Here is a 27,964-nt window from a genome sequence, read left to right as displayed (position 1 = left end):
TGCATTTCCTTCCATCTTCAAACTTCAACCCCAAATGAAAAACATTTTTAAAGTACATATAAAGTTAGGATAATGTACTTAGAATTAACTTGCATATATAAATGATACTTGAGTTTTAGAAATTTGGCCCTTTTGCTCTGTGGAGGCCAGTTGGTAGTAATCTTTCCTCCAATGAGTAGCTATTAATCCCTTTTTTCTAAAGGGAAGTAGTGGGATGGATGTGTAATAAAACATTTTAACTGAGGTCCAAGGGGAAAAATGCACAATTGAAATCTATCTTTAGTCTACTTCATTTTGAGAATATATTTTTAAAATATTTTGATTTTCTTTATTCCCCTACTTTCTTGTGATTTTTTTTTTTTAAAGCACATAGCATGAAATTTACCATTTTAACCATTTCTGGATGTATAGTTATTCGGATTAAGCATGTTCACATCATTATGCAACCCATTTCTGGCACTTTTACATCTTGCTGAACTGAAAATCTATTCATTAAACAAAACCTCTTTTCCCCACTCTTCTCAGTCCCTGTCAACCTCTATTTCACTTTGTGCTTCTATGAATTTGACCACTTTATATGCCTCAATAAGTGGAATCATAGAATATTAGTCTTTTTATGACTGGCTTATTTCACTTAGCATAATGTCCTCTGGGTTTATTCATAACATGTGATCCTTTTTAAGACTGAATAATACTTAACACACCTTGATTTTGATGTTTATGTTTTATTTCTCCCACATAATTTTTTCAAGATATAGCAAATGAGAAATGTATGTGGTTACTATCTACTTAAAACTAGAATCAAGAGATATAATGATAAAATCCTGTAAAATAGAAATATCAGCACATATGATACATTATTTTAATCTCATTAAATAACGAGTATGAATTTGGGACATATCATTTAAATAAAAGCTGTTTTCCTGAGATCTAACCACGTGTTTTAATTTTGCAGTTGGAAAATAAACGTGATGCTTTCTTTCCTCCATTACATCAATTTTGTACAAATCCAAACAACCCTGTTACAGTAATACGTGGCCTTGCTGGAGCTCTTAAGTTAGGTAAGCTTTAAATAAAAAAGAAAAATGTTTGTATAATTTATTTTTTACTTTTATCTTCTAAAACACTGGTAGATAACTTTTGTTTTATTTTTCCATTTTTAAAAATATTTTCATTTTAACATTTTCTTGTCTCAGAGAAACGGAAAAAAATCTATCACATTTTTCATTCATTATTTGAATTTGTGATAGTGATATTGGTTACTGGTAATTTTGTGGTAGTTTTTAAATTAGCTTTTATTTTGGTTAAATTATATAATTATGACTTAGGTTAACTCATAGAAGAAATTTTGAGTATAAAAAGTGGGTGAGATGTTACTGATATGTACTATAGCCTGTAAGTATTTCCCGTCAGCAGAAATTACATAAATGAAACTTTGATCTTTGGACACTTGTCTGTTGAGATGGCATGACAGTTAAGACTGGGGCTTCACTGTATGATTCTGCAAACTTGATACCTAGCTTAGAGTATATATAGAGCCTAGTTAGTTTTTAGGGGAACCAGGTGCTGTACTATAATTTATCTTTTTCTTAAAAAAGGAGGTGCAACTTTAAAACATTATTCTAAATATAGATTTTATTTACTAATTATTTTTTGTTTATAAAGACCTAGGACTTTTCTCTACTAAAACTTTGGTGGAAGCTAACAATGAACATATGGTAGAAGTGAGGACACAGTTATTGCAACCAGCAGATGAAAACTGGGATCCCACTGGAACAAAGAAAATCTGGCATTGTGAAAGTAATAGATCTCATACTACGATTGCTAAATATGCACAATACCAAGCTTCTTCATTCCAAGAATCATTGAGAGTAAGTATTTTCTTCCTGAAGATTGTTTTAGACTTTTAAAACTTATCTTATTTTGGAGTTTTGAAAGGACACATTATTTTTATATGCATTTCATTATTTTGTATTATATAAAATACTTTGTAATTTCTATGAAGTTTGCTCTTAGTTAAGTCTAATCAATCCTATGGGCTGATAAAGTATAGTAAATATCATTGAGGAGAAATAGAATGACTGTCTAGCCAAAAAGATCCTTCATTTCTGGGATATTTCTATTTAGAGCAGTATAATTCTTTGTTTTGGGGGGTGTTCTTTGTGTTGTAGGATATCTAGTAGTATTCTTGGACTCTAAAGTATCTCTAGACATACCACATACTCCTAGAGGGCAAAATTGTCCCTGGTTGAGAACCAGTAATTTATCAAGTAAATAAAGCAAGGCTCAAGTATGCTTTATGCTTGCAAAATTCCTGGTCTTATACCACATCATTTTTTTTCTGCCTTACTAATATTATCTGATAGACAACTCTCAGAAGCTTAGTATTTTGGCTACCAATCTTAGCCCATAAGAGAAAGCTGAAGGTGAGGTAGAAATTTAAAATTATTTTAAAAGATATGGAGAATTATAAAATTTGAAAAATGAATAGAATTATTATTAAAAGACCTATATAAAACTTTCAACACTAAAGCATTTCTAAAATCCTCTAGTAGTATAAGGAGAACTTTGTGAATTCTCCCACAAACTAAACATAAAACACCCACAGAAATGAGTTTATTAAAGATATTACTGAAATACTTGTCTGTGCTAAGTTGTTTCTTCTTCACATGTCCTATAGCTGATGTTTAATATGTGACTGAAAGTGTTTAGTATGTAATTCATTAAATTTGTTTGTCTATTAAGAATTGTACCCTGAGTTCACGTTTTTCAGTCAAGGCAGCATTTTACCTATAAATTATGTATTTGTGTTCCTTTCCCACTGCTGTTCCCTATATGCTACCAAAAGGGGGTGGAAACAAATTCATCTAGTAAAAATCTGTCCTGCAACTTCCATGAGTTACACTGAATGCATTGTCTATATCCATCTCCATAGTGAACATTTTTAAGATGCTTCAACTACTTAGTAATATTTTGGTCAGGATAGACCAAAACATTAAGCAGTGTTCAAAGAATATCTAAGGAAGATTTGGACAAAGAGTTAAAAAAGCAAAGATAATAAGAGGCAGAATATTTAAATGGGAAAAGACCTGTAACCAAAGGAAGGATGGTCTTTTAATATGCTTTGAGGCATGGAGTAGAATATATGAAAATTTGACAAATGTTCAGAAATTATACATTTAAAGGGAAGGAAGCCACAGTGTTAGTAAGCATTACTAACTCATAGATCATGGAACAGTGTTTAAAAGATACCACATTTGTGACACAAGAATTATAAATGAAAGTATATTTGCATTGAGAAGTGCTATATTTTTCAGCACTTAATTTCCATACTGATTTTGTAAATGTTCTGTCATGTTTATAATCCATTGTGTAATAAAGATTAACCCAGGAACAACTTCTTCCATTTGTCCATAATCTAGAGTAGAAACCATCTTACCCTCTGTTCTTATGCACATATGGCTATGTACTTGTGCACATGCCTTTGGGAGCTTAGAACATTTATCATCAAGGTTGAGACTTATCAGGCCTTTCCACTTAAATTTTCTCTCCTCTTGAAAATGGAGCAAATATGAGAATCTATAATGTAACGTTGTAGCTGGTGGAAGAAGTTAGATACCATGCCAAGTAGATTTGAATTTTCTTGGGTCTGTCTTTAAATTATTATCTACATCTTTGAAGAAATTTTATGTGTAAGATGCCTATAGAAACTTAGTTTCAAAACATAGATAATATCATTCAATCCAGATATGAACTTTTTTTAGTTGTATGATGAAAATGATAGCCAGTTGTAAAATACTAAGGTAGAAAGCTTTTCTTCTTATAGGAAGAAAATGAGAAAAGAAGTCACCATAAAGACCACTCAGATAGTGAATCTACATCTTCAGATAAGTAAGTCATTTTTTAATGTTCACCTTATATTTCTTTTACAAGGCATGTTTTTAATATTGTCTCTCTCTTCTTAAGTTCTGGGAGGAGGAGGAAAGGACCCTTTAAGACCATAAAGTTCGGGACCAACATTGACCTGTCTGATGACAAAAAGTAAGTCCTCATGGTAATATTTCTCTGAAATGATGCAAAGAAGTAGCCTTCTAAAGATGAAGATAGTCTGTAGCTTCCTTTTTTTTTTGAGAGAGAGAATTTTTTTTTAAATATTTATTTTTTAGTTTTCGGTAGACGCAGCGTCTTTATTTTTTTTTTATGTGGTGCTGAGGATCGAACCTAGCGCCCCATGCATGCCAGGCGAGCGTGCTACTGCTTGAGCCACATCCTCAGCCCAATAGCTTCCTTTTGTATTTCATTCCTTGTCAGTTTTAAAGTTGTTATATGAGAGAATAAGGTAAAAAATGATTTTTTTTTTTTGCTAGACTTTATTATTATTTTTTTACTTAAAACCCTGGTACAGTTTTTACAGTAAGACCCTGACTTGATGCTAATTACAGAATTATAAAATCACATTTATTAATTATATGAAATAGAATTATGGAGCTGGGGTTATGGCTCAGTGGTAGAGCACTTGCTTGGAACGTGTAAGGTACTGGGTTTGATTCTCGGCACCATGTAAAAAAATAAAAATAATTTTAAAAAAAGAATTATAAAAATACTTATTAATGAAATATGATTCTACAACACAACTATAAAAAATAGAAAATTAATTTCTTTTCACTCATTTACTTGGTCCATAGTTTTTATGCTTCTTTTCATAGGAATTTCTCTTTGAAAAAAATTTTAAAATTTAAGCATTTTCTATGCAAAAGTAAAATACTTACATATTTAATTATAACTCTTGATCTATTTTATTGCAGGTGGAAGTTGCAGCTACATGAACTGACTAAACTTCCTGCTTTTGTGCGTGTCGTATCAGCAGGAAATCTTTTAAGCCACGTTGGTCATACCATACTGGGCATGAACACAGTTCAGTTGTACATGAAAGTTCCAGGAAGCAGAACACCAGGTAATTTTTATGAAATCATATCATTGAAAAGCATAAAATATGAAATATGCATAGAGAACCAGTATCTTTCCATTTAAAATGAATAAAACTGAAAGGATTTTTGTTATTATAAGATTAGACTCTTTAATGGGGCTTAGATTATCAGTTCTTCTTGGAATACCTTTTAAAATATAATAGCTAAGAGAGTGCTGTGGCCCACGCCTGTAATCCCAGAACCTTGGGATGCCTAGGTAGGAGGACTGCAAGTTCAAAGCCAGCCTCAGCAACTTGTGGAGGCACTTAGCAACTCAGTGAGACCCTGTCTCTAAATAAAATATTTAAAAAGGGCTGGGGATGTTGCTCAGTGGTTAGACACCCCTGGGTTCAATCCTCAGTACCTAAATAAATAAATGAGAGAGAGAGAGAGAGAGAGTGTGTGTGTGTGTGTGTATTATAGCTCAATAATAATGATTTGACTTTTAAAGGGGCATTGGAGCACCACTGGGGAAATAAACCTCTATAGCCTAAAGACTCTGTTGTTGATCCCATCTATTGCAGAGAATTACAGAGTACAGTGTTTTTCTAAACTTTTTTAAAACCACAATCATAAGAAAAATATGTTTTCTGTCATGACCTAGTGCATATGTATGTATACAGAACCATTTCATTGAACAGTACATTTTCTAAATTATTCCATTGTATTTAATTTTAAAAAGAAAGTGGAGGTTTCAGTCCTCTTATTGGATTGTCTGGACTTTGTCACTAACTAGACTTGTTGCTTTTGGCAAGTCACATCCCTTCTCTGGGTCTTTCTCTTTGTCAAATAAATTACCTTGTTTTTAGCCTTCAAATTTCTGTCCAACGCTAATGTGTCTCTTCTTTGTACCTCCGTGAATTGACATGAAATTTCACAAAGTGATGTTTGAAATATTTAATGGTTGCTGCAACCCTGGCAATAATGCTAGTTATTAATCTAGTTATTATCAGTTAGAGATAACTGCTAATAACTAGTCAGCTATGTCAGTGTATACAAGCTGCATGTTTCTCTCAGTGCTTCAGTTTTCTACTTGAAGCAGACATGGTTTAAAAAGCAGACTTCTTGTCACCTTCTTAATGAATCAGAGTTTAAGAATCATTTCACAATAGGGTTGTGATACTTCTGGTTAACACAGGTCAGTGATTCTCAGTTCTGGCTGCTCGTTTGAATCTCCTGATAAACTTTGTAAAGATATATAATTGATCTCTGGGGATTGAGACACAAGTATTATTAAATAAACAGAAATATGTTCCCCAGAGGTTTTTAGTGTACAGCCAAAATTAGAACCATTGGTTGTAGTTTTTATTCTGAGTCCATTTAAAGCTCAGTTCTATGATGTTTTATCCATAGTTGAAGAAGAAAGAATTCTGGAATAAATAATGAAAGAACTATGTTCTGCTCCACACTGTGTCATTACACACTAGTATAAGTACTGGGCAAACCATTTGAACTCAATAGTTAAGTTTTCTTATGTATTTGTTATCACATTGGTTCTTAATTATTAAGGTTCATTTCAGTTGAAAACTTCTCCCATCCAATTTAAATTGTTTTGGGCAAATAACATTATCCTCCAGTCAAAAAGAATCCTTTTTTCATTATAAATATAATGGAAAAGAGTACTTCTTTTAAAAAAAAAAAAAAAAAACAACCCAAGACTGTTCTTGAGTTTTTGTTTGTTTGGTTAATTCTCCAAAATTATCCTGTCTAATATTAAACAATTAATAATTATCTGAAGAATTCCTTTAGTATAGTAGTTTCCAGTAAAAATATAATACAAGTCACACATAATTTAAAATTTTTTGGTAGTTATGTTAAAGTTTAAAAAAAAGGGTGAAATTTATTTTGACTTGTTATAGCCAAAATATTTCAACATGTAACCAATATAAAATTACAGAGATTTTTCACATACCAAGTCTTTCAAATCTAGTGTGTACTATGGAATTACTGCATCATTTCAACTTATATTTCAAGTAGTAATCAGACAATGCAGTCTTAAAGGAAATTTTGTATAATTTGTTCAGTTCAATTTAGAAAGCATTATTTTGAGTATTTTGTTAATGGGGGGTAAATACTCCCTCTCAACATCCTCCACCCTCACCCCCCCCCACCTAGATTTACATAGATAAATATAAATGGTATCTGTTTTAATGGATTTAACAATCAGACATGTATGTTCTAAATCAGAGAAATGCTCTCAGGCTCTATCCTAAGATTTTGTTTAGATAGTGGGTCCCCAGCATTTATAATTTTAATTAGAGCTACATTTTATTAGTGTCCATGCCATGGGTACTTTGAACCACCTACCTAGTAGTAGTAGGTGACAGATGTAAGTACTGAGAAACATTGAACTGCTTTCCCTGTTAGAATTCTGAGGTATGCAAAACACCTAGAATCTCCTTTACATTAGTCCTTTGGGGAAACCCCAGTCCAGTCAAAATGGATATATATATAATTTCTTGGGAACAAAATCTACTCTCCTTCTTCTAGAACCACGGACTCTGACACCAGGAACTCAGACTTTGTCTTTAAGTACACCACTCTATCAGTGATGGGGTGGGGCCAGGTTAAGTTAAAGTGCCACAAAAGAATATCTATCAGGTTTAAATAACCTTTCCTCCTGTTCAAGCATTTGATTGGTTTATGTTAATCTGACTATCTTCCCAAGTTCTGGCAAAGTTATTTTAACAATTTTCATTGGATTTTTGGTGTTTCTGGAGAGGGACAGACATGCAGAGTCCCTACTTTGCTATTTTTATGGATGTCAATCCTTGGAGCAGCTACATTTTGAAAGCCAGGCTTCTTGTTCCTTTTCTAATGTCCTAATACTGCTCATAAGAAATGGGGATTACAAAAAACTAAATGCCAAATGTTTTCTTTGACACAAGGAGGCTGATTCATAGTGGGATAGGGAGCGGGAGCATGGGAGGAATAGCCGAACTCTAGATAGGGCAGAGGGGTTGGAGGGGAAGGGAGGGGGCATGGGGTTATTAATGATGGTGGAATGTGATGATCATTATTATCCAAAGTACAGGTACGAAGACATGAATTGGTGTGAATATACTATGTATACAACCAGAGATATGAAAAATTGTGCTCTATATGTATAATAAGAATTATAATGCATTGCACTGTCATATAAAAAAAGAAATGGGGATTAGTTCACAAGGAAAAAATGATATAAATATATGTAATAACTAGTATTTATTGCTTACTTTAATTTAGGCACTATTCTAAGCAGTTGTTATTTCATTGATCTTCAAAACAACTCAGTGATTTTATAGGAATTGTTATTATATACTCTTACATATAAGGAAACTTAGTTAGAAAGGCTTAACATCTTGCCCAAGTTCATGTAATTACTAAACCAAGGAGCCTGACTCCAAGAACCTCAGCTGATAACTTCAATTTGTACCATACTGCCTTCCATATTCTTACTGAATGAGTTAGGAGTTGACCAGATTCAGTTCTGAAGTCAGACTTGACTCAAAAGTGCTATACCATAAAGAATTAAATATCTCTAGAACATTATCTGTCGAACATTTCTAATATTTCATTTCTAAAGATAAATTTTCCATAGAATTTATAATGTGCTGATTTTTTCTTTTCCCATTTTAGGGCATCAAGAAAATAACAACTTCTGTTCTGTTAACATAAACATTGGCCCAGGTGACTGTGAATGGTTTGTTGTTCCTGAAGGATACTGGGGTGTTTTGAATGACTTCTGTGAAAAGTAGGTTTCTAAGCTAAATTTTCTTTAAATATGATTATTAGAAAACAGTAATTATAAAGGACAACTTACCAAATTGGATCCTAGTGGGTATATAGCTAATTTTTACTTATTGTTCAACAGAAAGTTCATTTTAAATGATTTGTTTCAAGACCTATTATTTGATACTATTGGAAATATTTAAGATGCCATGAAGCCACTCCATGCAATAGTAACAGTCATGAATTTAGAGGATATAAAGATTGAGTTATTATTTTAATTTTAAACTGATGCATAAATACTTGTTCATTTGAAAGGTGTGTATTCCAAGGGAAACACTGTTTTATTATAAATGGTTTAAGAAGGTAGAAGGAATTTTGTAATAACTCAAGCTTAAACATACTAATCTTTGCCTTATCATCATGATATAAGTTCTTATTAAAACCAGCAACTTTTCCTATAAAGAAATTTTACAGAATTTAATTAACTGCTTCAGATTGTTTTACCTAATGAAAGAATGTGCACAATGAGAATTGTTCCCTTTCTTATGATCCTAGAAATAGCCTTCATTTACTTGTGTTTAAGAATACTCTGAAAAAAAATTTTATCAGTTTAATTATTTCTGTAGCTAAACTTTATTTTTTTCCCTAGAAAAGCACTTATTATGTAAGCACATGATATTTCCATTAAGTAATAACATTGGAAAATTATTATGGAGTAAAAATTAAAAGCATAAATTATACACATAATGGTCAGAATTTTTCCCCCACTGCAATTAGATAAAGGGGGAAAACTCACCAAAAATGTTTACAATATGAGAATAATTTGAAAACTAATTATATATATATATATATATATATATATATATATATATTCTACATATTAAACCTGTCATTTCTTACTTTGGCTTAAGAATCTTGGCTGTGACTACCTGGATTTAGTCAGAAGTAAGTCAATAGTTGGGGAAAAAAAGATCCAAAATTTCTTTATATACAGGCATGAGAGAATTATCTCTCACAGTCCTCAGTATTTGCCTTGTAGGTTTCAAATGTAATAACTAACTTGATCCATTATTTCTTTTATGAACCAGCGGTCTGATAGTAGCAGAGAAAAACAGTAGTATTATATGGGAAATCTCCAGTGTGCAATAGATTTTAATTTCTTAAATTTTGAGATCATTGTGTATTATTGAAGCTACAGTACAGTGATCCTTGTTCATTATTTCTGAGTAGGGATTGACTATTTTTAGGGTAAGATTTTTCTTTCCTTTCTAAATGGAGCGGTGTCTTGGGAAAAAGATAATTAGAATAGGCAGATGATGTCCAAAAAGCTTGGGCTTGGGAATAATAAAAATATCAAGTTTAGTATAAAGGGTTAGGTAAATTTAATAACTGATTTAGGGCTGGGGTTGTGGCTCAGTGGTAGAGCGCTTGCCTAGCATGTGTGAGGCACTGGGTTAGATTCTCAGCACCACATACAAATAAATAAAGTTCATTGACAACTAAAAAATACTTAAAAAAAAAAAAGAGCATTTGCTGCCTTAGCATTTCACTGTAATTTTGTTTCACATAAGGGTTGTTTCTTCTGACATTGTGTCGGTAGTTTATTTTATGATGTTAAATAGTACCTGTCTTGAAATAACAATTCTTTTTAATATATAATTGAAACAATGCTTACTTCTTTTTGTAAGTTTGTAGGGTTTATTGTTGTTGATTATTTGAAATTGCTCTCTTGTGGTTAGAAATTTTTCTCCAATTTTATCATGGCAAGACTTGAATAAAATAGGACTAGGGTTGTGTTTGTAACTGTTTTTTGTTTTTCGTTTTATTGACAACTTTTATCTGAACTGTGTCTACTTAGTTTTATTACAAACAGTAAGCCAATCCTTGTCACCTTACAATTAGGCTGCTATTGGCAATCTGTTCTAGACTTTCAAAGACTAGTTGTTCATTTTTTAAGGGAGGCAGGCAGCGGGGTGTGGGGGTGGTGGTGGTACAGGACTAAGGTTTAATTTAGATGAGAGGTTTGTAAATTTTTTTCCATAAAGGGCCAGAGAATAAATATTTTAGACTTTACTCGTTATATGGTCTCTGTCATAACTGTATCATAATGCAAAAGCAGAGATAATCTGTAAATGAATGAGCATGGCTGTGTTCTAATGAAAGTTTTACTTATAAGAACAAGGAGCAGGGGCCATGGGCTAAAATTTGCTGACACTTGGTCTAACATAAAATTAAATTCAAACCAATAAAACAATTTCAAAAGTATACTTTATCATATACTTCAGCACAAAACACAAAGTGAAAGTTATTTTTCAGTTCCTAAGGAAAAGAATATATCTACTAGGGCCGAAGTTGTAGCTCAATGGTAGAGTGCTTGCCTCACACATGTGAGGCACTGAGTTTGATCCTTAGCACCACATAAAAATAAATAAACAAAATAAAGTACTGTGTCCATCTACAACTAATATATATTATAAATTTTTTTTAAAAAGAAAGTATCTACTGTATAAGTACTTCCTTCCCCAAAATGTAAAATCTGAAGTAATTAATTGAAATTTATAAAATTATCTTATAGGAAAAGTTGCTATATATTTTATGATGTACTTCATATCATGTTGGAGACTAATAAGAAGCCAGATATTGAAATAGAAGCTTAGTAATATGACCTGTAGAGTTGTTTCCGCAGTATATTGATGGTAGTAGTATGTGATTATTTGCTTTTGATAAAGTTGGTTTCAACTTTATAGTTTGAATCAGTGGATCATTCAAACCATATAAAAACTGACATCTTGTCTCCCTTTTCAAAACAGTAGTAGAGACCATTTCTCTCTTTTCCTTTCCCTCAGAAATTGTGGGAAGTTTCTAGTACTTCTATTACTATAATGTTCCTATTTACATATTTAAATGACTTGATATCATCTCCACCTTCCATTTACCTTTAAGGGATTTCCAGGTACTCCACAGAGTTTAATGAAAAATACTCTAGCCTGGTGTTGTTGCACATTCCTGTAATCCCAGTACTGCAGGAAGCTGAAGCAGGAGAACTGCAAGTTTGAACCAGCCTTGCCAACTTATCAACACCTTGTCTCAAAATAAAAAATAAAAAAGGACTGGGATATAGCTCAGTGGTATAGAGCATCCCTGGGTTCAATCCTTAGTCCCCCACCTCCAAGGAAAAAAATGTCTTCATTGAAATGAAATGAAATGAATGAATTACCGAAGCATTACTTTAAAATAGCTTTGAATTTCCTTGGGATCTTTGAAAAATTAAGGTAGTAATACTAGTCTTCAGATAAGTTGTTCAATACTGAACTAATTAATTTCACACTCTTTATATACATATAGCAGTTTTTATTGTGCAAGTACTTAAATTTCATTAAAATAGATGAATATTATTTAAAAACTTGTGATATTTCAGTCTTATAAAGAGCTTATTAAAGTTACCTGATCCATCTGTACCATTGTTTCTTATTTCAGAAATAATTTGAATTTCCTAATGGGTTCTTGGTGGCCCAACCTTGAAGATCTTTATGAAGCAAATGTTCCAGTGTATAGGTTTATTCAGCGACCTGGAGATTTGGTCTGGATAAATGCAGGCACTGTTCATTGGGTTCAGGCTATTGGCTGGTGCAACAACATTGCTTGGAATGTTGGTCCACTTACAGGTATTTTAAAGAATATGCTTTAAAAAATAGTTTAATTTAAAGGCTTATATCTAATATGTATATTCTTTTTTTCCTTGAATATAACTCACTAAATTTTATATTGGAAGATGAGTGTCTCGTTGCACCAAATTTCAGTTTTTAGTAAGAAAGAAATTAAATTCAAGTCAACATTTGGAAATCTAAAGCCATAAATCTCAGCAAACAACAAGTTTATTTGTTTATATACATAGAAGATGTACTTCAATTTTTAGAGTGCTTGATTTTATTTTATAAAGGAAACATTTTATGGGAAAAAGCAAAGTACAAATTTATTCTTTCAAATTTTTCTTTTGTATGCCATATAAATAGCCCTACTATGTAAAAATCTGTTTGAATTATGCCTACATTCAGGCAGTATTAGCTTAAGGTTAAGAATATGGCCTTTAGAGCCAGAAATACCTGGATTTGGACCAGGACCTGGTTCTTGTAACTTTGGGCAAGTTATTTAATTTCTCTAGTCCTTGATTTCTTCATCTGTATTATGAAGATAATTTGTAAAGCATTGGTAATAATTAAATGAGATAATGGTAAAATTAGCTCAGCACAATGCCTGGCACATAGTCATAGGAAGTACTCTTTTTATATAATTGATTCTATCATAAAATATAAAAATGATATTTATAGTATTTTGAAGTTTTCAAAATTGGTGTTGAAGATATCACCTGAGAGAGTACTCTGATAATGGTTATCTTCATATCTTTCGATACTTTGGGTTGCATTATAACTGTTTTTTTTTTCCTAGCCTGCCAGTATAAATTGGCAGTGGAACGGTACGAATGGAACAAATTGCAAAGTGTGAAGTCAATAGTACCCATGGTTCATCTTTCCTGGAATATGGCACGAAATATCAAGGTCTCAGATCCAAAGCTTTTTGAAATGATTAAGTAAGTGCTTTCTAAAACTGCTGTAGTCCCTCTCTTTTTGGGGGAGTATTAACTATTAAATACCTTTTTTTCCCCATAGAATTATGTTGACATTAAAAGAAAGTGATCCAGAAGTCTAGCAAAATGTAATATGAGAATCCACATGTTAAAAATACCTTTCCCTTCCAGATAGCCCACTGTGATACAGAAAAAGAACAAAAGCATAAATGATTCTAAACTAGTAGATTCACATTCTTGTGTTTACTTACCCCCTCCTCTCTGAACAACCTTATTTCCCAAGAGACATTAGTTTTAATATTGAAAATCTGCTCTTAGTAACTGAAGGGATAATAGCATTATAGAATAATTGCTGTTATGGAGAAATTAACAGTTAATACAGGGATTTGACTAAACTACTAATTTCTTTTGTTTAAATTATCCATCTTGTCCCTATTCATAGCTGCTTTAAAAACTTAATACAGTTTATATAAATTTTTATCTAGTACCTTAGTTTAAATACATATACACTAATAAGCTTCTCATTTATTGTCACAGTTTCTATCCTATTTTGTAAATCTGTTTAGAAATATATGTTTTCAAACAGTGCTATATGGCAGTGTTCCTGTAAATTATGTTTTCTACTACTACCCCTACCTGCCCAAAGGTGGAAAATTCTGGTCAAAGAAATATGGGAAATGATGAATTAAATAAAGTCGAACAAGTCCTTTATTTTAAATTTATTCTTTGTAAAAATTTTTAAATACTGTATGTTTGATGTGTTTTATAAATAGAAGTTATGTGTATTTCCCAAATTTATTTGACCAGTATCTTTTTAAGAATTGATCTCCTCAACTCATTTTGGAGTATGCTGTTTTATACTCATGGATGAATTAATTTTGTTTCAGTCTTTGTTAAAATAGTATTTACACTCATTGTTATTCCTGCAGGTATATTAATTTGATCAGCATGTATTGTTTTCAGAATGCTGTCTTTTGAAAGTAATCCTGGCATACTAAAATTTTTTCAAACCTAAATCCAAAATTTTATTCAAACAAAAATTGTGTGGGCTAGGTAACATCCCTGTGAATTTTCGTATGACACAGTCCAATAATGTATAAATTCCTTAAAACATTGAATCTTAGGCACTATATTCCCTATATAAATATAATTGGCAGTGGAGGAGGGGTGTCTGTATCTCAGAATGGTACTTTGCTCTCTGAACAATAAGTTCAGTATTTTTGGTGGAGCAAGGAGGATGACCTGAAGTGTCCCTGAAGATGGTTAGTTAAGTTGGAGATAGGCATAAACTAAATGCTAATTCAGATAAACTAAAGGTAAAGGGATATGCAATATCGATGATACCATTTATCTAACAGTTATGTAGATTGGAAGTGTCTTATCTCATTTTGGATAGATAAGGATTTTATAATTGGAAAGGATTTTAAAGGGCATTTACTAAAAATTTCTACTTAATATTCGAGTAATCCTGCTTGTAGCATTCATAATTTATACTAATCTAATGACATCGCTCTCTTTTTTTTTAAAGAGAGAGAGAACTTTTTTAATATTTTTTTTTTTTAGTTTTCGGTGGACACAACATCTTTATTTTTTTATTTTTATGTGGTGCTGAGGATCAAACCTAGCGCCCGCGCATTCCAGGCAAGCACGCTTGAACCACGTTCCCAGCCCTAATGACATCTCTTTACCTCACTATAATTCTTTAAAGTTTTTTACTAATTTATCTAAAATCTACATGTTGCTAAGTTCCAATTCCCTTAAATATACTGAGATTGGTACAGAATATATTCCATTTAAAAAGTGCTTTAGAACCAACTCTGGGCCAGATACCATCCTACACACTAAAGGACAAAGCATTGTTATAAGACAAAATACCTGTGTTCAAGGGGCTCAGATTCCAGTGGAGCAAGATAGACTCCCAAGCAGGAAGTCTAAGAAGCAATTTATCTGTATGATTAAGGTAAAATAGAGTAATATTTTGGTGGGAGAAGCTGATAGTATTTCTTTGGCCAAAGTCATCAGGGAAAGTATCTGAGAGGGTCCTTAGCCCTGGAAAATGAGGTGAAGTCATTGGTATACAGATCTAGGGATAGAACATTTCAGATCCAGAGTACAAGTGAAGGCTGAATTAGGAACAGTATGAGCATGTTTATGGGATAGAAGAAGCCAGTGTGACTATAGCAGAATGAGAAAACATGAGTGGTAGCAATAAGCTCAGTGAAGTGAGCAGCAGGAATGAGATTGTACATGGACTTTTAGCACATAGGTAAAAGTCTATATATTTATTGTAAGTGTTACAGATTACTATTAGAGGATTTTAAGTAGGGGGGGGGGATAAGTTCTAATTTTACCATTAAGAAAATGGATCTGAGCTGGGCGCAGTAGCACATACCTGAAATCCTAGTGGCTCGGGAGGATGAGGCAGGAGGATCGCAAGTTCAAAGCCGGCCTCAGCAATTTAGCGAAGCCCTAAGCAACTTATCATCACCTTGTCTCTAAATAAAATATTTTTAAAAAGGATGAGGATGTGGCTCAGTATTTAAGTGCCCCTGAGTTCAATCCCTGGTTCCAAAAAGAAAAATAGAAAATGGATCTGGTTGCCTTGTGGATTACAAGGGGCAAGGGTAGAGGTAGTAAGGATGGTTTGGAGGCTACCAGGCAATTACATTAGAGATCAGCTTGGGCAGAGATTTGCCTGTGGAAGTGAAGAGAGGGACAAACTAGGGACTGCTGTAGAGCCAAAGCTCACTGAACTTTCTCGTAAATTGGGTGGTGGAGTAAGGGAAAAAGGAACCAGTGAAAAACTCTTGCCAGTATTGTTCTTCCTGCCTGATCTTGGGTAATTTAAACAGCGTTTACCTCTATCATTTCTATTTCTTACCCCACCTTCATCAAACTTACCATAATTCTGGACTCCTTCCAGTTGATCACTGTCCCTCTTAATATTATGAAGTCTTACACATTGATACTGGTATTATCTTTGTTATAAAGTTGCCCTGTATTGAAATTGGACACACAAAATTTGGGTGTTTTTCACTTATAATTATTGGTAATAAAGTTGTTTCTTATGCCTGCCTGCCTTTCATATTTTAACTTAAAAGAACATCCATGCTTATCTATATACCATTTGATCCAGCACTACAAAATGACTCATCCTTTGAACCTTGATTATTCATTTTATTAAGAATTCTGCTACCAGCTTGAATTTTCATTGAGATATGATTAGCAAGCATTTATTGTCATCAGACCAGTGAAGATGTTAACCACAAGTCCAGATCCCTAGGCATTGCTTTATAAAGCTTCCCTTTTAAAATACAGTCATTCAGCCATTGCTAAAACTGTACTTTCACCAGCCAACATTGCTCCCATTCCTTCATTTAATGAGTGTTTACTGACTGAATATAAGACTCTGGGCTAGGCACTAAGGATTTATAAATATATATTTATAAGCACATGTAAGTACATATTTATGTATACTAGATCCCATTAGTGTGTATAAGTAAATATAATGAAGGAAATACAGTGATATAGTCATTGAAGTCTCTGCAGCTCACAGAATCCCAGATGTCTTTTTAAGCTCTTCATTCTAGGGAGAAATGTATTTTGTGTGATGGGTGAAAATGTGGAGGCAGGGAAAGGCAAAAAGAATAGCATCTCAAGTCAGCTTAAAACCAGACTCTTGCTCCATCAGGAAAATGCCTCAGTTGATCCATAAAATGAAAGTATATATATTTAGTATGTTTAAGTTAATATAGTCACGTTTTCTTCCAGTGAAGGAGTGAATCTCTTTTCTTCTGTAAAGCACAAGGTGAAATAGTTGATTTATGTAGAAAGGTCATGTTTTATGACATGTGCCAGCCAGTCTTCAACTACTGAAATCATACTCAGCATGGTAAGCTGCTTATACTCTGAGAGGCTCAGGGGAACTCTTGACTCTCTAGAGGAACTGCAAATGCATACTTCCTCTGGGTCATCTTCTCTTCGGACTGCTCTCTTTCTCTTCCTTGACCCATTTGCCTTGCTTTCTCTCTCCTGATCTCCCCTAATGTGTCTTTGGTAAGAAACAGTGAGACAACACAAAATTAAGACACTTCGGAGAGGGTAAAATTAAGGAAAGGCCTCACCAAAGAAGTACAACAGCTCCATAGTGTCTCATCCTAACCCCTTTATGCCAAATGTGTTTGGGAATTCAGAACTTTTTAGTTTTAGGGAAAAAAAAAAATCTTTTTAAAAAAAGAAAAGAAAATCTATTATATTTTTTCCCTTACAGTAGGGTATCTTATGGCTAGAATCAAACACATTAATATTTCTATAGTAAAATATGAATAGTTACTAATGAGCTAAATGAAACCTATAAATAGCTCCAGGTTAAGTTTCAATACAAATGAGTTTATGAAAAATTTGTGAGGTAATAATAAGAACTTATGAACCTATAGTTGTACTGGGTGGTTTAATTATGGGACATGGTGGCATCTCTTATTGTGATCTACTAATTCCTCATTATCATTTTGAGGACAAATTACCTGTTCTTTTAACAAGTCAACATAACTCGTTTTTTTCTTTGCACTTTCAAGTTCAAGTAGGAGCTTAAAATTCTATAAAGTCCTTTATCTAAGTAAGTCATTTAGTAAATCTCTTCCAATTTTACAACCTAATCATTTTGCACACTAAGATCCATACTTTGCTTCACAGTTTTCCAAATACTTCCTATATTGGCATGAGTCAAAAGAATATTCATTATCTTGATTTCTTATTTCTTTTCATAATGCAGTAAACTCAACTTGGAAAGTTCACAGCCTGACTCCTTAGGAGAATTTTAGTGGGAGCTCAGTGTATAACTTTGATTTCATTTAACTGTTTCAGTAAACATAAGCTTTCCTCTGTATACCTCATATACTGCAAATGAGCTTAGTTTCTCCTTTATTCCAAACTTTTAAAGTGTCATTCTTAGGTTTAAGCTTTCATATTAGTTAATGAGTACATATTTAAACTTTTGTTGCTAAAAAATTTAGATAGGCTTAACACTGGCAAAATGTACTAATGAGAAGCCTTTAGAATTTTTAATAATCAAATTTGCATGCCAATCACTTAGCAACAAGACAAAATATTAAATGGAAGGCAAAAGATTTAGAGGCATGAATTAGAAGGTAATTGCTTCAGTTTAGACAAGGGTAGAGTCAAAGGTTAGAGGATAAAACAAATTGTACTTGATGATTGATTGGTGGAGATAAGAAAGAAATCTTTATTGTTGGACTTTGGTTTGGTCCACGCAGTGGGGAGTTTATGCTAATTAATTGGGAGTAAAGGAAGACAAGTGGAAATGGATCGGCTAAAGGGAATGAGGATTACCAACTTGGCTGACCTTAGATATACAGAACTTGAACTCTTTCTATGAGAGTTTAAGTCAAAATTTCTATTTAAATGCCCAGATAGACATATGGTTATATTGGAAAATGAGTCAGAAATACGCATTTGTAGCTTTCAACTGACTATGATAAGCAATTATCACTCAGGTATTAGCTGTTGAGTTTTCTGGACCATTAGTTGATTTTAAAGTGGAACAGTACCCACACAAAGAAATGAAAAGTTAAAGCTACCAGTCACTTCCTTTAATTCACTGAACTGTAACAGTTTTTCCATGTTAGGATATCTTCTTCTCCTTTAAAATACATATTGCTGCCCCCTGACTTGTTTGTATTTTTTTGATCTAGCTTTTATTTTGAAAAATTTAAAATCTACAACAAAAAGTTGATAGAATAATACAGTAAATATCTATATAACCTAAACTGGGTTCATCAGATAAGTTTTTGCCACATTTACTTAGCAGTCTCTATATACACATGCATATGTGTATACTGTTTTGGCTGAGCCACATGAAAAAGTGATTTGTAGACATTATGACATGTCATCTCAAATACTTCATTATGCATCTCTAAGAATAAGTATAGTCTTAGCTGGGCATGGTGGCACATGCCTGTAATCCCAGTTACTTAGGAGACTTAGACAGGAGGATTAGAAGTTTGAGGCCAGCCTCAGCAACTTAACAGAACCATCTCAAAATAAAAAGGACTGGGGATGTAGTTCAGTGGTAAAGACTTCCTGGGTTCAATTCAATACCCCCCCAACTCCTTCCAAAAAGAATATTTTCCCACATAAGCATCATACCATTTACTATAGCTCAGAAATATGAAATTCAGTAGAATTACCTAATATACAGTCTACATTTAGATTCCCCAACAGAAAAAAGGAAAAAAAATACATTTCCCTACCAATGTAAAAATGTCTTCTTAGCTTTTGCCTCACCTCACCACACCACCTTTATCCAGGCTGAATCAAATTTCACCTGAATTCTGTTTATAGCCTTTGCATCTTCTTTAGTCCCTTTTTTAAAAAAATATGTAATCATGACATTTTCTTTTTGCAGATAGCAATTCAAAAAACTATTGATGAACTGTTTTCTTTTGGTCAACTCTTTTGCCACTCTAGTATAAATTGTGTTATAGATTTTTTCATTTGTGGGTCCTGAGTAAACCAAGTTATACTAAAAATTATAACTTAAAATTAGGGATGGGGAAATTACTTTTATTTTTTATCCATCTTCATCAAATCATAGTCTTTATCCTGTGTTTTTAACTTTAATAAACAGGTTATGAAGAGTTAAAGGAAGCATTTACTCTTTGCAAATTCATGATTCCATTTTCGGATATTTGAGACACGTTACTTTAGTCTACATTTTCTCTCCCTGTATAGTATTGAGATTCTTTACTTCACTCTCATAAGGTTCATACATTGCTTATGTTTTACCATTGAAGTATCGTTTTAACAAGATCCTTGAAAGGAATCGAAATGTTAGTATAGCAGATGAACTCTGAAAACTACTGGTACTGATGCAGTTTCCCTGTAGATAACAGGCTTACAAAATAAATAGTCTTTGAGGTACAATTGAATGGTTTAATCTCAATGGTAGAGCAAGCCAACCTCCAAGAGATATGGTATACATTTTTGTAATCATGGTGGATGATTAGCAAGTTAATACAATGGTAATATGTTGCCAATACATTAGGAAGGTGTTTTCTTCAACAATTTTGTTAGTTTCATCTATGTCTTGGTGGTTAAATAGTTCAATAAATATGTCAAAAATAGAATGCCAAGGACTGTGTTTTCTTCTGAAAGTTCAATATTAGGAAGACTGAGGTTGAGGAGGAGCATATCAGATAGTAAAAAAGAATGGAAAGTTAATTTTCAGAGTACGAATTTTCATCCACCTCCCTATAATCTGCCAAATAATTATATGTTCTAAAATTACTAATAATATATAAGCCAGTAGTTGAAAATAAATTCTCTAAAATTTCAACAATACCAAGTCTGTCTTAAATTACTCCCCCACAGACTTAATTTCTTATCCTATCATTTTGTCATTCTTTTGAGTATGATATAAAGCACTGCTCTTATTTCATTTTTAAATGTACCATCTTTTACATACATAATATTGAAGCCTCATGTGCTTTCTTTTTGTCTTTTGTGTATGTGTGATCACTGTGTGTTATTTTCCTCCACCCCTCCTTTTTAAAATTTTTCCTAAGTCTTAGATTCTGTGCTGTTTAATCCCAATGAAATATTACAGAAGGGGTAGCATAGTTTAGTTGTCTGGAATCTGCCCTATCTTCATATCTTGGCTTCTTCATTTACTGGCTGAGGGACTGGGCAGATTACTAAATCTATTAGTCTTTGTTTCCTCTTCTGAAAAAATGGATATAATAATATCTTTTTATGTAGCTTTAGTGGGCCTTGCATTGGGTAAGCACTCAGTAAGTGGTAGCTATTGTTATAGTTAATATTAATTATAGAAACCCTAGTCACCAGTATTTGTTTGTTTGTTTGTTTGTAAAGTTAATACTTATGGACCTAGTACAGTGGTTCTAAAATGCATGCAGTTTTTCTTCCATGGGGCACTTATGATAATGTCATCACTTAGGTGGGAGGGGTGCTACTAGCATTTTGGGGTAGGGAGTAGCAATGCTGCTAAACAGCCTATAGTGCACAGGCCAGCTCCCCACAACAAAGAACTATTCAGCCCAAAATATCCGCAGTGCTCAGATTGAGAAACCTTAAAGGAATCTAGTCTAAACACTTTTAGAATAATTTTTGTTTTCTTTTCAGTGTATTAACTGTTGTACTTTGACACATATCACAATTTTTTCAAATTAAAAAATCAGTATATTCAGAATCAGAAATTTGAACTTTACCTGAAAACTTCAAGGCCAGTCTCAACAACTAAGTGAGACCGTGTCTCAAAATTAAAATTTAAAAACCAATAAAATAAAAAAAAAAAACAGGCTGGGGATGTGGGTCAGCAGTAAAGCACCCCTGGGTTGAATCCCTAGTACCAATAATAATAATAATACTTAATGTTTATGGAACGCTAATTGCCAGGCACCAAATTAAGCATTTTATGGAACATACATAATCCTCATAACAGCACTCTTAAGTGTCCCCATCTAACAACTGAGGAAATGGAGGCACAGAGAATAGGAAGTGTGTGTGAAGCTGAAATTTGAACCCAGGCAGTCTAGGTCTAGAAACTGCTCTTGCCTATTCCATTAGCTGTCTCTCTGTGGTCTCTTAGGGTCTTGGTGATAAAAATGCAATGATCTGTTAAGTTTGAATGTATTAGTATGTATTGGAAAATACAAATTTTAGACACTGTTTTCGATTTTGTCACTTTTTGTGGTGACCAATGAATCTTAGGATCAGGCAAGTTAGGTACACCCTGGAGTAGATTAGATCTTTTAGAATTGTGATTTTTAAAAATCTTTATTTCACACATATTATTGGTCATTACCTTATCTATATAACATAAACTTTATCATAAGTACAGAGTTTTTAAATAAAAGTTAAAATAAACTTAACTTCCTTTTCCCTTTGCCCATTTTTAAATGGATAAATGAGGTGTTCTGCAATTGTTTGGTCATAGCCAACTGGCCTAATGTCTTAAGCAGAATTTCTCCTAGCACTATGCAGAAATAATGGTATAGCCACAAAGACCAGTCTATAGATAGCAGATTTTAGTACTATAGTCCTGGTGCTCTTCTAATAATCCATTGGGTTTGATATGCAATGATTTTTATAACATTGACCAAACAAAATCTAAAGATTCTAAAACTCTGCCTTCTTATGGTTAACATATATTTGCTTTTATGCTTGTTTTTCCATTGAGGAATTCTTTTTTTTTTTAATATATCTTTATTTTATTTATTTATTTTTTATGTGGTGCTGAGGATCGAACCCAGGGCCTCGAAGGTGCTAGGCGAATGCTCTACCACTGAGCCACAACCCCAGCCCCATCCATTGAGGAATTCTTAAGGTGTTCATTTTATCATTGACTGAGACCTTGATTTTCAGCCATGTGGTGGGTTTAAATAAAAATGTTAGATGCCTTATTGACATTCATATACCTTCTGTTGTCATAGGAGAACACAATCCTGGAGTGGCAGGTAGCAAGGGAGTTTTGAGGGCTCACATGTTGGCTTACTTTTCCTTGTAGGGTTAGAGACTGGGCAGTGCAAGCCGGCTCTTAGAACTTTCATTTGTTACCTACTTAATGACTGAGTTTGTTGCCATAAAGAATTGAAAAGTGCCCTATCAAATTAACCCATATTTCATCTGTCTCCACACTGACATTTGGGAACTTAGTCAAGTTACCCCTAGAATATTAGCATAATCACCTGTGTTGTCTTAACTTTGACATAACATCATTAATAGCTTCATTCCTATTCTTACCCTGCCCAGAAAAATCATTTGTAGGAATAATCGTTTGTTCCCTAAATAATACCTTCTCACAGTGTGCCTTCTGCACAAAAGGTGCCTTACCCCAATCTCCTTTTCATGCTTATATCTAAATTGATACATTCAAATCAGAAATTTCAATATCCTATATGAAAACTTCCGATTTCTACCTCCCCTAACCTGAAAATGATCTCTTTTCTTGTAGTATTCATGATTTCCTAGGTTTGTTTATGGTTTGCCTGATGTGTTGATTTGTGAGTATATTGTGTATTTTCATTCTGAAGAAGTTATTCTCTCAAATTCCATCCCTTTTTAAGCTTCATCTTTGCAGATCAAGTTTTGGTTGCATTAATTTCTACTGAATAACCTCAAATATGCCTAGCCCTCACTTAGTCTCTTCCTTGTGGTTTTCTTCTGTGCCAGAGCTGTCTTTATCCTCTTGTCTTTTTGTGTAGTTTTTCATCAAATAAAAACAGGGCTTGGGTCTTGAAACCACTGGTAATCCTTAAAAGAATTCTGTTTCTGTAGCTGCAGAAATAATTTCTGACTCTGTTCCTAAAATGTATTCATGTAAAATAGAACTTTCCATCTTCTACATTTAGCATTTTACCTTTTTTCTAGTAATTTATTGTTTTTAGCAAATTAAATTCTTAATTGGTATAAGATAAACATATTAAAATTAAGCAATACTAAAATTAAGAGGAAGTGAGAACCTTGATTTTATTGGGCTTTTAATTTTTCTTAAAGCTCTTCAATGTTCTCTTTATATAAAAATCAAAGTCTGAAGTTAATTAAAGCAGAACTATTTATGATTAAATCAAGTCTTGAATATTGTATCTATACCTTCCCAAGTATCCTTTTCCCTAAATCTCTTCACTTCCTGATTATTTTTCCCTGTCCTTTGATTGAATCACCTTTTAGACCTGCTCATTGCTGTGGTCTCTAAGAGTCTCTGTCCCTCTAAATTCTCCTTCTCTTTCAACTCAACAAAAGATTTCAAAAAATATAAGGGTAAGGAGAAACCACAGTTTTTCATTTATTATCAGAAAACAATTGTTTTCTAAGATTTTATCATGACACAAAAATTGTGGACCTGTGATTTCAGAAGCAGACTACTTGTGGTTATTTATTCTTAGCAACCTTGGGTCCATCCCTTTGTTATTTTGTACTAAAGTATAGAATAATTCTCCACAGAACCAAGACTCTGTTTTGAAAAAAATTGCTGACTGAGAGAGAATGGGAATTGAAAAAATACCAAAAAGAAGAGAGTAGAACATGAGATAGTGAGGGAAAGTTTGAGATTTTCTTCTTTTACAAACCCCAAACTCAGTCACTCTACAAGCTTTATGATGTATCATACAAATTTAGCTTCCCTGAGCCCCTGCTTCCCATTTGTGAGATAGAAATAACCCTTTTCCACAAGGTGCTTAAGGGCCCTGGTTGGCATAATGTACATAGAATACTGAATATATGCCTCCTGTCTGGTTTTTATTTTGTATTATTTATTTATTTATATTGTTTTATTATTTTTGTTTGCCCATGTGGGAGCACAGTTGAGTTTGAAAATCTCCCCAAGGTACCTGTAGAGTTTTAGGCATTATTTTCCTGTAAAATAAAAATATTGTTAACCCCTGCTTGGAAAACTTGTTCAGTAAGATCTATCCTTTCAGAGGTGAATTGCATGAGACATGGGGAGGGAAAAAGAAGCAGTTGCTTTTCAAGAGCAGGGGGCGTGGGCCCAATTATATTGTCTGTCTTTTGCTATGATCTGAAGTTTTATGTGCTACCTCTCCTGGCACCCTATACCACATATTCATGTGTGCATGTGCATGCACACTCAGGTAACAGTCCTAGCTTTGACATGCAAGTATAGTCTAAAGCAAGAACATGTTTAACATGAAATGAATTCCTTAAGAAGTGATAGCTTAAGGAATTGGCCTGCAAGTGTAAAGTTGATTATTGTATGTTGTTAATGTTTTTTACGTATATTTTAACCACCCCTATCCCCTGAGAAGTTTTAATATACATGGGTTCTGACAAATAACAATACTTCAGCCTAGTAACTTATAAAATAGAAATGAAACATAAATTAAGATTAATATACTATTACCTACGTTTGAATTTTAGTTGTTTAGAAAGCAAATGTTTACTTATTGAACAATAATATATGCCAGGCACTGTCCTAGGCAGTAAATAAATGAGTAGAAAAATGTGAATAAAATAGACAAGACCTTTGCTCTCAAGACAATATTTAGTTGCTAAATTTATTTCCTTTTCTTTAGGGTATTTTTGTTATCTCTGATTTTTAGAGCTGAAAAATGCCTTACAGATCATCTAGTTCAGCCTTTCTGTTCAAATGGAGAACCTGAACACTGAAATTCTCAGGAGAGTAAGATAATACAGCAGAATATTCCATGTAATGCAAACTGTAGAAAAATCAGCACAAACTGAGAATTCACAATGTCTTTAGTATCATGTTTAAATTTTAAAAAAGTCTAAATTATTAGGAAACTTCAATTTTATTAATATAAATGGATTCCACTATATTATCTACAAGTTAAAATGAAAAAACAAATGTCTTTTTTTCTTCTTTAGCATTATAGTTAAAACAATTTTGTATACTCTAATGATTGAATCCATAAATTGTTTTCTGTCTGTGGAACTCAAAGAGTTTCAATAGTAATGATGTTCATGAGTGTCTCGGTAGTGTTGATAAAAGTAATGTGTCTTTCTGTCTTACTTAGAATCATAGCAGTTCATATCTGGAATTCAGATCCCTTATTTCAAGGATGTAGATATTGACTCCCAGAGAGGTTAACTAACTTGCCCAAATAAGAGCCACAATTAGCCACTCAAATTTAATCAAGGAGTCAGGTTTTTGTTTTGTTTTGTTTTTTAATTAAGACTTTTATATTTTGATATTCAGATATCCGTTATTCTCAACTCTAAATGGTTTAATATTAATCATCATCAGACTTGCTGAGCATTGCCTTATTTTTTAATTCTGGGAAATTGACAAAAATTCTGAAGTCATAGATATTAGAACCAATTCTCTTGGCATTATTTCTGTATCTTTCATGCTAGAATTATTTGATATTCAGTTGCTGGTCACAAATAATTTTCCCCCTATAATAGGTATTGTCTTCTGAGAACTCTGAAGCAATGTCAGACATTGAGAGAAGCTCTCATTGCTGCAGGAAAAGAGATTATATGGCATGGGCGGACAAAAGAAGAACCAGCTCATTACTGTAGCATTTGTGAGGTACGTAAACGTTCATCTCCACAGTTGTTTTTGTAATCCCTCTTGCCTCTCCACTCTTGGTTTCTCCTCAGACTATGTGTGTGTGTACACACACACACTTCCATGTAACATATTTTACTGTAGTTAGCATTGTGTTCAATTTTGTTACTAGATTTCTTATTTCTTATATTAAAACTTAATCTGATGATGTAATATTTTACTAATTGTTAATCAGCCTTAAAAATATCTACCACAGAGTCATTTATCTGATAGGTCTTTTACAGATGATAATAAGCAAGAAGTTTTTAGTCCAAGAATTTAGACTGGGAACATATGTGCACAGATGCCAGTAAACTAGACATAATTTGGTATACCTCCATGCAGATCAATGTTCAGTCCTCCCTGGTGCAATTTGCAATATATCCATCAATCTTCTACTGTAGCCAAGGTTTGCAAGAGGAGCAGGAACAAAGGAGATGTAGTGCCTGCTCTAAAGAAACTTAAATTCTACTTGGAGAAAATGAATTATAAACAGTTGATTATAATTTATAGGAGACTACGATAAATGTGAAGTTGGGATTTCTGTTATGAAAATACTGTGGGGAAATAAATGATCTAATTTTCCTTTCTGGTATTGGCCTAAGAGCTCACAGAAGTATTAGCATTTGAGTCCTTCCTTGAAGGATGAGTATGATTTCAGTGAGCTAAAAAATGATGTGAATTAGAGGTAGACTGTCATGGGGTATAGGAAACATAGGACTGGAGAATTAGAATAGTTTTCAAAAAGAATGAACAGTCCAATGTGGCTATAACACAGACTGCAAATTCTACTCATAAGTCTCAGTGATATGTGGCTTGCAGTGCATCTTGAACACTTTTAAGGAATTTGATATTTGGTTTGAGGTCACTAAAGCCATCAAATTTTTGAGAAGCAAGAAATATGTGTATCTTGGAGAAGACAGCAATAGTAAGCTATTGGAGTGGTCTTAAGTACGATTTTTCATCTTAAGGCCTAGACTAGAACTTGGCAGGAGGAATATTAAAGAAGGGGAAGAAATAAAAAGTATTTAGAAGATAAAAATAAGTAGTCATTAAATGGCAGAAGTAAGCGACAAGTTGAAGAATGCTTATAAACTTTCTAGCTCAGGTTCCTATTATTGCCCATTGATAGTAATGGAAACATGGTGTACTCCAGGATTTTAAGAAATGAGATTGTGTGAGTTTTCCATTACTAAAAAAAATTCCACAATAAGCAGATATGGTAATATTGATGATCTTTTCCAAATTGATGTTTTCAAATTCTGTTGTTGATCTTTCTTTGAAATGATTGAATTCATTAACTATATTAGTGTTGTATAAAGTCCAAAGTAAGTCAGTTGGAGAAAATGAATGTATAAACTTTGCAGTATTTGAGAATGACTCCTGTCCCACAGTGCTGGTCCTTATCCTGCCTTAACAACTCAAGTCTTTCTGTATAAGATAGAGGCATTATTTCTAAATCATGCCATGCTCATGAGTATACTTTTGTTTATACTTACATAAGGCTTATAACTGAATACTCAACTGTCATTTCATTTACCTATCAGTTTCCTTATCTGTAAAATAGATTATATTCATTCACCAAGCATATCTTGAGGTTTGGGTAAACACTGGGCACTATGACATGCACTAGCA

The 27,964-nt window shown here is 33.1% G+C and overlaps 1 protein-coding gene across 16 annotated transcripts in view; it reads left to right on the top strand.

Moving 5' to 3' along the window:
- Positions 1 to 27,964, top strand: part of Kdm6a (lysine demethylase 6A) — a 215,632-nt gene that overhangs the window by 184,779 nt on the left and 2,889 nt on the right. For all 16 annotated transcript variants that reach the window (XM_078034930.1, XM_078034931.1, XM_005323988.5 and 13 more), the window contains 9 exons: positions 956 to 1,061; positions 1,666 to 1,871; positions 3,827 to 3,891; positions 3,967 to 4,041; positions 4,806 to 4,954; positions 8,586 to 8,700; positions 12,156 to 12,343; positions 13,125 to 13,266; positions 26,185 to 26,311. In XM_078034930.1, coding sequence (XP_077891056.1) covers positions 956 to 1,061; positions 1,666 to 1,871; positions 3,827 to 3,891; positions 3,967 to 4,041; positions 4,806 to 4,954; positions 8,586 to 8,700; positions 12,156 to 12,343; positions 13,125 to 13,266; positions 26,185 to 26,311 — 1,173 coding nt within the window. The remainder of the gene's footprint in view (positions 1 to 955; positions 1,062 to 1,665; positions 1,872 to 3,826; positions 3,892 to 3,966; positions 4,042 to 4,805; positions 4,955 to 8,585; positions 8,701 to 12,155; positions 12,344 to 13,124; positions 13,267 to 26,184; positions 26,312 to 27,964) is intronic.

This window comes from Ictidomys tridecemlineatus, chromosome X, assembly GCF_052094955.1.
Source record: "Ictidomys tridecemlineatus isolate mIctTri1 chromosome X, mIctTri1.hap1, whole genome shotgun sequence".
NCBI lineage: Eukaryota > Metazoa > Chordata > Mammalia > Rodentia > Sciuridae > Ictidomys > Ictidomys tridecemlineatus.
Note: the sequence above shows the minus strand (reverse complement) of the source record. Positions and strands in the feature narration are given on the sequence as shown.